A 12,410-nucleotide genomic window follows, 5' to 3' on the forward strand; every position below is an offset into this window, starting at 1 on the left:
TTAAGGATTTTTAATTTTTTTTTCAGAATTTTTTTCTCTTTTTTCCCACATTTTTAGGAATATTTTTTTTATTTTTCCAGAAATTTTTACCACCTTTTTTTTTCATTTCTAGGGATTTTTTCCCATTCTTTTTCCATGTTTTGGGCTCTGTCTCTGCTCCTCTCTCTCACTCCCAGCAGTACTTACAAGCTCTGATCCTCCTGCTAATTCCTGCCTTCCTGGGCTGCTCTGGGCTGCTTTTAATTAATCCTTAATTAATTTCCTGGCTGGATTGCTGTGGAAAATCCAGATTTTGATTATTCACTGCTCTATTCCCAATTTTTTCCTTGAATCCCTAAAAAAATTCATTTTTTGGGCAACCTGATCACTTGGATTTTGAATTTTTTTGGGAAAAAAACGCACCAAAAAAACAGAATTTGGATGGGAAAAAAATAAAATTTGAGAATGCTCAGAATTCCTAAATGATGGAAGAAATATTTCTGGAATTTCAGGATTTTCTCATCCCTGGAAAGGTTGGATTGTGGGAAATGTGGAATAAATCTTAATGGAAATTTTTTTGTGATTTTTTAACGGAATTGTAGAGTCTGGGAAAAGTCAGGAGTGGGAAAGGTAAAGTTTGGGATAAAAAAATATTTGGGAATGGTGCTCAGAATTCCCAAAATCCCAATTTGGGATGGAATTACAAAAAAAAAACCTTTGGGAATGTCACTCAGAATTCCCAAAATCCTGATTTTGGGAAAAAAAAAAAAACATTTGGGAATGTTGCTCTGCATTCCCTAAACCCCAAATGAGGTTGAAATTCCTAAAATAAACTCTGGGAATGCTAAAAAAAATCAGTGAATGGCACTGAGAATTCCTAAAATCCTGATTTGGGGCTGAAATTCCTAAAATAAATTCTGGGAACTCCTCTGATCATTCCAAACTCTTCAGGATTTGGGCTGAAATTCCCAAATAAACATTGGGAATTCCTCTCATTATTGCCAAATCCCCATTTGGGATGAAATTCCAAAATAAATTCTGGGAATGAATGGCACTCAGAATTCCCTAAATCCTGATTTAGGGTTGGAATTCCCAAAATAAATTCTGGGAACACCTCTCATCATTCCCAAACTCTTCAGGATTCAGGCTGGAATTACAAAAATAAATTTTGGGAATGAATGGCACTCAGCATTCCCAAAATCCTGATTTGGGGCTGGAATTCCCAAATAAACTCTGGGAACCCCTCTGATCATTCCCAAACCCCAATTTGGGATGAAATTCCAAAACAAAACTTTGGGAATGCTGCCCCAAAGCCCTCAGGATTGAGGCTGAAATCCCAAAACAAACTCTGGGAACAGCTCTCATCATTCCCAAACGCTGATTTGGGGCTAAAAATGCCAAAATAAACTCTGTGAACTCCTGCCATCACCCCAAACCCTTCAGGATCTGGGCTGAAATCCCAAACTCTGCAAACCCCTCTCATCACCCAAACCCCAACTGGGGCTGAAATCCCAAATAAACTCCATGAACTCCTGCCATCACCTCAAACCCCAATTTGGACTGAATTCCCAAACTCTGCAATCCCTTCTTATCACCCCAAACCCCTCAGGATTTGCGCTGAAATCCCAAACTCTGTGACCTTTCTCATCACCCCATTCTCTGGGAACCTCTCCCATCACCCCAAACCCCTCAGGACTGGGGCAGAAATCCTAAACTCTGTGAACTCCTGCCATCACCCCAAACCCCTCAGGATTTGCGCTGAAATCCCAATCCCTGCAAACCTCTCCTATCACCGCAAACCCCAACTGGGGCTGAATTCCCAAACCCAGCAAACCCTTCTCATCACCCCAAACCCCAACTGGGGCTGAAATCCCAAACTCTGCTAACCCTTCTCATCACCCCAAACCCCTCAGGACTGGGGCAGAAATCCCAAACTCTGTGAACCCCTCCCATCACCGCAAACCCCAACCAGGGCTGAAATCCCAAACTCACTCTGCGAATCCCTCCCGTTACCCCAAACCCCTCAGGATTCAGGGTGAAATCCCAAACTCTGGGAACCTCTCCCATCACCCCAAACCCCAATTTGGGCTGAATTCCCAAACTCTACAAACCTGTCTCATCATCCCAAACCCAAATTTGGGGCTGAAATCCCAAAAAAACTCTGTGAACTCCTGCCATCACCCCAACCCTTAACTGGTGATGAATTCCTGAGCAATCCCTGCGAACCTTTCCCATCACCCAAAACCCCAACTTGGGCTGAAATCCCAAACTCTGCAAACCTCTCTCACTACCCAAACCTCAATTTGGGCTGAAATCCCAAACTCTGCTAACCCTTCTCATCACCCCAAACCCCTCAGGATTTGGGGTTGAAATCCCAAACTCTGCAAACCTCTCCCATCACCCCAAACCCCAATTGGGGCTGAAATCCCAAACTCTGTGAACCTTTCTCATCACCCTAAACCCCAATTTGGGGCTGAAATCCCAAATAAACCCCAATTGGGGCTGAAATCCCAAACTCTGCTAACCTCTCCCACCACCCCAAACCCCAATTGGGGCTGAAATCCCAATCTCTGTGAACCCCTGTCATCACTCAAACCCCAATTGGGGTTGAATTCCCAAACTCTGTGAACTCCTGCCATCACCCCAAACCCCAAGTTATGGTTGAATTCCTGAACAATCTTTGTGAACCTCTCCCATCACCCCAAACCCCTCAGGATTTGCGCTGAAATCCCAATCCCTACAAACCCCTCCCATCACCCCAAACCCCAATTTGGGGCTGAAATCTCAAACTCTGCAAGCGTCTCTCATAACCCCAATTGGGGCTGAAATCCCCAACTCTGCTAACCCTTTTCATCACCCCAAACCCCTCAGGATTTGCACTGAAATCCCAATCTCTGCAAACCCCTCCCATCACCCAAACCCCAAATTGGAGCTGAATTCCCAACCCCTCCGATCTCCCCCTCCCCAGCCCCTCCCGGTACCTTCGGAGCGGCTGCAGCGGCGGGAGCAGCGCTCGGTTCCCGGCGATGGCCGCGCCCGGGGAAGGGGCCGGGCCGGGTTCCGGCAGCGCTGAGGGGAGCGGGAGCGGGACCGGGAGCGGAACCGGGGGCTCAGGCGCCGCAGGTGCCGCGGGCTGCGGGAGCGGGGCCGCCGGAACCGCCCGGGGCTGCGGGAGCGGGAGCGGAACCGGCGCAGCCCAGAGCTGCCCGAGGAGGAGCAGGACGGGCGGGACGAGCCCCCCGAGCCCCCCGAGGGGCGGCAGCGCCGACGGCTCGGGCTGGAGGAGCTGGAGCGGTGCTTGGGGGTGCGGTTCTCCTTCCGATCGGCGCCATTCCTGAGGGAGAGACGCGGTCAGAGAGGGGGAGAATGGGGAGAGGAGAGGGGATGGGGATGGAGAATGGGGAATGGGGTGAGGAGAGGGGATGAGGATGGAGCATGGGGATGAGGAGAGGGGATGGAGAATGGGGTGAGGAGAGGGGATGGGGAAAGGGGTGAGGGGATGGGGGTGAAGAGAGGGGATGGGGACTGGGGTGAGGATGAGGAGAGGGGATGGGGATGGAGAATGGGGGTGAGGAGAGGGGATGGAGAATGGGGAATGTGAGGAGAAGGGATGGAGAAAGGGGGTCAGGAGAGGGGGTGGGGATGGAGAATGTGAGGAGAGGGATTGGGGTGAGGAATGGGATGGGGAATGGTGTGAGGAGAGGGGATGAGGTGGGGAATGTGAGGAGTGGGATTGGGGTGGGGAATGGGGATGAGGAGAGGGCATGGGGTGGAGAATGTGAGGAGGGATTGGTGTGGGGATGGGGGACTGGGGTGTGAGGAGTGGGGTTGGGGTGAGGATGGGAGATTGGGAAACGTGAGGAGTGGAATTGGTGTGAGAAATGTGAAGACTGGGGTTAGTGTGGAGATGGAGGATTGGGAAATGTGAGGAGTGGGGTTGGTGTGGGCAGTGGAGATTGGGGTGTGAGGAGTGGGGTTAGTGGGAAAAGGAGATTGGGATTTGTCAGGAGTGGGGCTGGGGTGAGGATGGGAGATTGGGAAATGTGAGGAGTGGGATTGGTGTGGGGAAAGGAGATTGAGGTGTCAGGAGTGGGAATGGGAGATTGAGATGTGAGGAGTGGGGTTGGTGTGGAAATTGGAATGCGAGGAGTGGGATTGGTGTGGGAAAGGAGATTGGAGTGTGAGGAGTGGGGTTGGTGTCAGGAAAGTCATGAGTGGGATTGACGTGGGGAAAGGAGATTGGGATTTGTCAGGAGTGGGATTGGGGTGGGAAATGTGAGCAGTGGGATTGGTGTGGAGATGGAGAATTTGGGAAAAGAGAGGAACGAGATCAGGGTTAGGGGAAAGGCAGAGTTTGGGAAAGTTGGGAATGGGATTCCTGCAGGAAAAGGCAGGAATGGGAAATGCAAGGAATGGGATTTTAAAAGGCAGAGTTTGGGAAAAGTGGGGAATTTTTAAAAATTTTTTTGCAGATTTTTTAATAATGTAGATGTTGTTTTTTACAAAGTGTAAATTATTTTTTTATATTGTATTATAACTTTTTTATAATGTATATTATTTATCATAATATATACGTTATTTTTTATACTATGTATTATACATATTACAATTTACAATTTTTTTTTTGTAATGCATTTTAATTTTTCACAACATGTATTAAAAAAAAAATCACCTGATAAAACTGGACTAAACCAGATTAAACAGGAAAAAATCTGGGAAAAAAAAAGGAAAAAAGACTGGAAAAAAAAATCTGTGGCATTTAAGGTCAAATTCAAACAAACCAGCTCAAAATTCTCTGAAATTTGGGACAAAATCCCATAAAAAGCCCCTAAAATTTTATAATAAAAATATGATCTCACTGAGAGGGGTTGGAGAGGTGAAATAATTAATTAAAATGAATTAATTAGTGAGGAATTAAGGGAAGGAATTAAAACCCCAAGGTACCTGTTGGAGGAGTGAGCCTCAGGATTCCACTCAGGATATCTGGGGATGACAATGGGAAAATGTCAAAAAAACCCCACAAAATTAAAAAAAAAAAAAAAAAATCCCCAATGGATTCCCAGGGGATTTAATGGATCCCAAACTCATTCCCAATGGATCCCCAGTGGATTCCTCAAAAATTCCTAAAGGATTCCACAGATTCTCAGCTGATTCCCAAAGCATTAAACAAATTCCCAGTGGGTTTAATGGATCCCAAACTCATTCCCAGTGGATTCAACAGATTCCCAATGGATTCCCAGCAGATTCCCAATTGATTAAATAAATTCCCAATGGATTCCCAGTGGATCTGGAATGGATTCCTAATTAATTCTCAGCAGATCCTCAGTGGATTCAATTGCTTCCCAGTGGATTCCCAGTGGATTCAGCAAATTCCCAATGGATCAGAAATGAATTCCCAATGGATCCACAACTGATTCCCAATGGATTCCTCAAGGATTCCTAAAGGATTCCACAGATTCTCAACTGTGGATTCCCAGTGGATCTGGAATTGATTCCTAATGGATTCCCAATGGATTCAAAGGATTCCCAGTGGATTCCCAGCAGATCCCCAGTGGATCCAATTGCTTCCCAGAGGATTCCCAATGGATCCAGCAAATTCCCAATGGATCAGAAATGGATTCTCAATGGAGCCAATGAATCCCCAGCAGATCCCAAATGGATTGCCAACTGATTCCCAGAGGCTTCAAAATGGATTCACAACAGACTCCCCAACTGATTCCAAATGGATCCAGTAGATCCCAAATGGATTCCCAACAAATTCCCAATGGATTCCCAACTCATTCCCCATTGATCCCTAGTGGATCCCAAACTGATCCAATGGATCCCTAATGGGTACCAAACAGATTCCCAATGGACTCCCAAGCTGGTTCCCAGTGGATCCCCAAGAGATCCCCAGCAGATCTCTGATGGATCTCAGTGGATCCAAACAGGTTCACAATGGATCCCAGCAGATTCCCAGCAGCCCCCTGGTGGATCCCAGATCCACAGCTGGTCCTAGCATTATTTCCAGTGGATCCCTGCAGATTCCCAATGGATCCCAGCAGATCCCAGCAGGCCCATGATGTATCCCAACAGGTTCCAATGGATCCCAGCAGATCCCAAATGAATCCCATCAGGTTCCCATCAGATCCCCAATGGATCCCATCAGGTTCCCAGTGGATCCCAGCTGATCCCTTACTGTTGGCGCAGCCTGCGGCAGCTCTCCAGGTGGGCGGGGTTGTTCTGGTGCAGGATCCAATCCTGGGGGAAAAGAACATCAGGAAAAGTTGGAGCAGTGCAAACCCCCAGGATCCCTCAGGAGCTGTTGGGTTTTGGGGTTTTTTTTCCACTTTCCAGCCCATTTTTACCTCAGAAAAGTCAAAATTCCACGGAATTCAGGCAGATTCAAAGGTGATTATCACTGCTCCAGAACAAATTCCTCAATTACATCAATTAACCAAACCAATTAATTAAATCAATTAATGAATTAATTAACCCATCCCATGCTGGGGATGTCAGCACCACGTGGATCACCAGAGGCTGCTCCAAAAAAAAATCAGAATTAAAGGGAATCCATCCATGATTTGCTGTCACATCCATGAGTAATTCCAGCTCTTCCACATCCAATCTCATTCCCAGCCCGGAATTTCCGTGCCTGGAGCTCCTGGAATGTTCAACTCCCATCATGTCACAGCTCAAAGGTCATTCCAGAGCCTCAGGATATTTTTATCATTTCAAAAATGTGATAAAAATGGGATTTAATTCCATGTAAAAATCCTTAAACTTGGTTTAAATGGGAATATTGACAGGGAGCTGGGAAAAATGAGGCAGTTTTCTATGGAGAGGGATATTCCTTGGAAAATTCTGGAATTCTTCAGGGTGGAACATTAAATATCCTTGAGGGAAAAAAAATCAGACTTCCAGCTGCTCTTACAGCATCAAATCCAACCAAACATGGAATAATTGATATAAAATCATGGATCTGAAAAGTCAGGATGATGGAATAATGAATTCCATGAGGATAAAGCAGCAATTTCAGCATTCCAAGCTGGTTTTCCCTAATTCCAGGCTGTCCCTAAAGCAATTCCCATTCCCAGATTTTTCCAGGTTTCCAACTGAACCAGGATAAACCAAAGCTGTTCCTCCAGGAAAACTTGGGAATGAAAATGGAATTTGGCTCCATGAACTCCAATTCCACGGAATTTGACTCCCAAAATTCCAATTCCAAGGTGCCAGAGGGAATTTGGCTCCCAGAATTCCAACTCCACGGTGCCAAGGAAAGGTTTTGGCTTCCAAATCCAAGATTTTTGGGCATCTTCTTCTCCTCACCTCTGGATTTATGGATTTTCCTCCTTTCTGCCTCATTCCTGGTGCTTCCCACTCTTTGGGAATATTCCACTGCCCATGGAATCATCATGGAATGGTTGGCTTGAAAAAGGAACCTCAAGATGATCCCAGGTTGATCCAAGTCCCATCCAACCTGGTCTTGGATATTCCAGGGATGGAGCAGCCATCATTTTTTTTTTTTTCAGGAATCCAAAGAAATCCTTCCCTAAAAACTCCACAGGATCCTTTTCCCATCAAATCCTGGCGAGAGGAAAAATTCCATCCAAACTCAAATTCCAATCCATTCCATCCTCCTCTCAACTTATGGATCACCACCAAGAAATCCTGGAAGCAGAAGCATCCAAACAAGGAATTCCAAATGAAAATCTTCATGGAAAAGAGCAAATCCCAAGGATTTCACAGATTCGAGGTCGGAGGAGGCGTCACCCCCAATTTTGAAGGGATTTAGGGAACAAAAGTGGATAAAAAATCAGGATAAATCCCATCCCTGTGCTGGGAATGTTTCAAATCTGCTTCATTCCAGATGTGGTGGGATGGAGGATGAAGGAATTGTTGTTATTCCAAGAAATCTGCTCCACCTGGAGAGGGAGGAATCCCACAAATCTTCGTTATTCCGACGATTCCCAGCGGAAAACGAAGCTGCTCCGTGGAATGTCCATAAAATCCTTTGAGATTTTGAGGATTTGGGAAATCAGAATTGAAAGGGAACAGCAGCAGGGTCAGACTCTGCCTATCCCAGAGCAGAACTGGGAATTCTGCCCTAAAAAAACCATCCAGGACACAAAGATTTTTGGGAATATCTGGCCCAAGCATCGATTCTTGACTCAAATTTCAATTTTAATGCCCAAAACTCCACCTTGGTGTGGCTGCATCTCCTCACAGCCAACCCTGAGGATCCCACAGGGACATTCCCAGAATTCCTGACGCTGGAAAACCCCTCAAGATCAGAGTCCAACCTCTCACCATTCCTACCTGGGATCAAAAATGACCAAATCTGTCAAATTCTGGTGCTGCCCCAACCCCACCTTCCATGGACATCTCCACAAATTTCCACCATTTTTTCCACAAATTCCCAATATTTTAGACCTGCCAGCTTCAAAGTTTAAAATCTTCCATTTTCCATGAAAAAAATCTGGATGCAGGTGGGAAACACCAAAACTTGTGGCTTCTGAACCAAAAATAAAAAACTTTAAAATGGATCAGAAATCTGTGAAAATGACATCCAGGAGGGGTTTTTTCCCAGGGAAAATTCAGCTTTTGGAATTTTGGCGTGGCCAAGTTGGAGGGATGATGTTTGGATCAACATCCCTCATCCAGGTGGGAAATCTGGGTTTCACATTCCAGTGGTTGGAATTCTCTTCCCATGGACAACGAGGCGTGGTCGGATCTGAAACGAGTCAATCCAAGAGTGGATTAAAAGGATCCATGGAAAAAAATAATAAAAAGAGCTCAGCAGTACCAGCCTGAACTCAGAATCCAGTGCTGGAATTTTGTTTTCAGGGTCTTCAGGTGTGTGATGGAGATTTTCCTTGTTGGGCATCTTCATCTGACGTCGGTTCTTGTAATCCTGGATCTTGGAATGGTTTGGGTTGAAAAAGAGCTGAAATCCCATCCCATTCCCACCCTGTCCTTGGACAGGGACAATTCCCACTGTCCCCAATGTCCAACCTGGCCTTGGGCACTCCAGGGATCCAGGAGCAGCCCCAGCAAATCTGGGAATTCCAGCCCAGCCCCTCCCTACCCTCCCAGGCAGGAATTCCTTCCCCAGCTCCCAGCCCAATCTCCCCTTTCCAGAATTCTGGGAGCAGCTCCAAGGTCTCCTCTGGATTTGCTCCAGCAGCTCCAGATCTTCCAAACTGGAATCAGTCCTGCAGGTGAGGTCTCAGCTGGGCAGAATTCCCACCTTTCCTGCTGCCCAGGCTGGGATGGTCTCAGGTGTGAGCCCAGAGCAGAGCTTGGTGTCACCTTGTTGGCGCCGATCCCAATCCCAGGGTGGCTGCTCCTGCCTGGACACGGAGCTGGTGACAACTCCAAGTGTCACCATCCAGCCATGAAATCCAGGTTTCTCCAGGATTCATCCATGTTGCTCCAGGCCAGGGACAGCGATGCCACGTGGGACAGTCCTTGGGAATCACCAGGAATCACCGGATCTGGTGGCTCTTCCAACCTGAGGTCCCATCCAGCTCTCCCAGAAGGGGACAGGGAAGGGCTGGGATGACAAATCTTCAATGTCCAGGTCATCCCAGACCAGCCAGAACTGCAGAGCTGGGATTGAGAGGAGTTCTTCCATCTCTGGAATTCATGGATACACCAGCTGGACATTCCTTCATCAAAGCTGCATTTTTTGGGATAAAAACTCCCAAACTCTTCTGGTTCTTCTGCACCAGGGCTGGTCCTTGAGGTCTCCTGTGAGACAGACACCAAACACTTCCCAAAGGAAGCAAATCCAGGCCAGATGGGAGCAGATTTGGGAGATCAGGATTCCTGGGAACAAATCCCACCCTGGTGCCACCAGGACAGGATCTCACAACCTCAAATCCAGCCCAAACCCCTCAGCCAGAGCTGATTTACCAACGGAGTTTTAGTGACATTTCCCTTCTTAAACGAGCAAAGAATTCCCATTTCAATCCACTCCCTTTGTTAACACCCCCCACTCCTGTTTCCCTGTTTATTTTTATTTGAAATCATCCTTCCCTTCCCATTTCCAGCTGCCCAACTCCCCGGCCCTCAGCACTTCGCGATGAAAAGGAATTTCTGTTTGTTTTTCCCTAACAAAGCCATCCCCATTTCCAGTCACATTTTTAATTCACAGCACAAACAGAGCCTCAAATCTCCAGGATTTTGCCAAATCACAAAAATCCCTCCCTCAGAGCCTCTCCACACTTTGCAATTTGAACACATTAAATAATTATTAATCAATTATTCCGTATTTTTTAATATCACATTCTCCCGTATTTTTAACAGATCAAACCTCAGGTTTTTCTAGGAAAACCCACAGCTCATAAAACAATTTTTATCTCTCAATATCCACCACTTTTCCCTTTATTTTTCCCTTCAAAGCTGAAGCTGTGATTTCCTTCTAGGCTGAGAGCCCGGCGGATGAATGGACGCATTTTCCGAGCCAGCCTCTGGAATATTCAGTGATGTCACACAGAGCAGATTTGGAAGATGAAATTTTGGGTTCTGAATGGACTCTTTTGTTTTTCAGGCAGAGTTTAGAGGAGGAGGAAGGGGGGGGAATGAACACACAGACATCTCCCCCACCCCAAGACAAGATCTGAGTGCCCCACACACGACATTAACGCTGCTCGAGGTTTGTTTCGTTGTTGGAAACACCCGCTGCAAAATCAGAAATCATTTCAATATTGAAATCAAAAATCAAAAAGAAATCAACTCTAAAGTGCAACTGGCAGCAGAACACGCCGTTACAATCATTTCTAACACCATTCCCAACACTCAAACTTGGCGACCAGCATCCCAATGCACGGAATTCCCAGGGCAAACAAGCAGCGGCAGGAAAAGGTGCCGAGTACACACGCTTAGGGAATAATCTGGGAAAGCCACTCACCTTCATATGAGTGCATTCAAGGTTACACAGAGAACACAAATGTGGGAATATTCGCGGCGACGTGGCATAGTAGTCGTTCATCATGGACGGGGTGGGCAGGCGTTTGCTCTTCTGGGAATCCGGGAACACGGGCAGCCAGGACGCCTTCACCACCCCGAACGGGGATTTGATGGGTTCGTCCATGGTTGATTGGAAGGGTTTGTGGAAGGGTTTGTGTCCCGCCGAGGTCCCGCCGGCGGGGCCGGGCCCGGCGTGGGCGCCGCCGGTGTCGCGTTGTTTCTGTTCGTGCTGGCTGATGGCGGCCAAGAGCCCGGCCGAGAACGGCGGCGACGTCATGGGGAGCAACACGTGCTGGGTGACGGGCGGCTGCACCAGCGGCGGCATCACCGGGGGCAGCATGGGCTGCGGCATGGGCGAGGGCAGCAGCGCCGGCAGCATGGGCGGCATCACCGGCGGCATGGGCGGCTGCGACACCGGCTTCACCGCCGGCAGCGCGGCGGGCGCGGCCCCGCACAGCCCCGGCGCCTTGGCCGGCGGCTCGGCCGGGAAAAACGGCGGAGCGGGCGAGGAGTCACCGGGGAACGCCGGCAGCTTGATGAGCTCTTCGGCCGGGAACACGGGGTTGCACGGCACGTTGGGCGGCGGCGGGACGGCCACCGGCACGCTCTGCTCCCGCTGGAATTCTTCCCGGTTCTCCGCGGCGGAACTTTCTGGATTGTAGACGCGCGCTTCCAGCGGCTCCTCGGGCAGCGCCTCGGGGGTGTAGGTGCGGATCTCCAGCGGGTCCTCGGTGTAGCCGTACTTGCTGGCGTGGCCGTAGTCGATCACTTTGCCCTTGACGGCGACGCCGCCTCCGTCGCCCGCTGGTTCTTCGCCCCGGCTCGCGGCGTGCAGGCCGGGCACGGCGTGGCCCAGCTTCCGGATGCGGATCTCCCGCAGGATCCTCGGCATGTTCTCGGGGGTCAGCTGGTCGTCGGGGTAGCGGCTTAGCTCTTCCAGGTCTTCGTTGGACAAGCCGAAGCTCGCTAAAATGCTGGAGGCGCTTTCGGGCGTGTAGCGGTTCTGGGGGTTGGAATTCTGCTCCAAGACCGGCGCCGGGCCGGGTGGTTTCGGCCCGGCGGCGCCGGCGGGGCAGGGGCCGCCGTCCCAGCGGTTGGCACGCGGGTCTCCCTTCTGCTCCTGGTGCAGGTTGCTCTTCTCCTTGACTTTCCTGGGATCGGCCCTGTGCAGCGTGACGCGGACGTTGATCCTCTGCGAACCCGCCCACTGCGGCGCGTCCTGCCCCGAGAATCTCTGGGGCGCTCCTTGGGGCGTCGCGGGCGCGGCTTTCCTGGGCGGCCCCGCCGCGCCTCCGGCCCCGAAAGCTCCCGGGGCTTTGGTGCCCGACGGGTTGGGTCCTCTGGGCCTCGGGGGCAAGGTTCCTCTGGGGCTAAACATTGCGTCTTTCAGCAATGCCTGGCGGACGCCAGCGTGGGGAGGCGCCCGCCCGCCGCTGGCAGCCAAGTGCTGGAGAGCCAAGTGGGTCTTAATTTGGGCA

At 49.3% G+C, this 12,410-nt stretch overlaps 1 protein-coding gene across 1 annotated transcript in view; it reads right to left on the bottom strand.

Annotated features, from left to right (window-relative positions):
* The window catches only part of ZNF638 (zinc finger protein 638), a 39,057-nt gene extending 26,653 nt beyond the window's left edge, over positions 1-12,404 (bottom strand). The window contains exons 1-4 of the mRNA XM_033060883.2: positions 10,874-12,404; positions 6,158-6,219; positions 4,924-4,962; positions 2,961-3,313 (exon numbers count right to left, since the gene is read on the bottom strand). Of these exons, the coding sequence (XP_032916774.2) occupies positions 2,961-3,313; positions 4,924-4,962; positions 6,158-6,219; positions 10,874-12,310 (1,891 nt within the window). The 5' untranslated portion in view covers positions 12,311-12,404. The remainder of the gene's footprint in view (positions 1-2,960; positions 3,314-4,923; positions 4,963-6,157; positions 6,220-10,873) is intronic.
* Positions 12,405-12,410: the final 6 nt, after the last annotated feature.

Source organism: Catharus ustulatus, chromosome 5 (genome assembly GCF_009819885.2).
Source record: "Catharus ustulatus isolate bCatUst1 chromosome 5, bCatUst1.pri.v2, whole genome shotgun sequence".
Classification (NCBI taxonomy): Eukaryota; Metazoa; Chordata; class Aves; order Passeriformes; family Turdidae; genus Catharus; species Catharus ustulatus.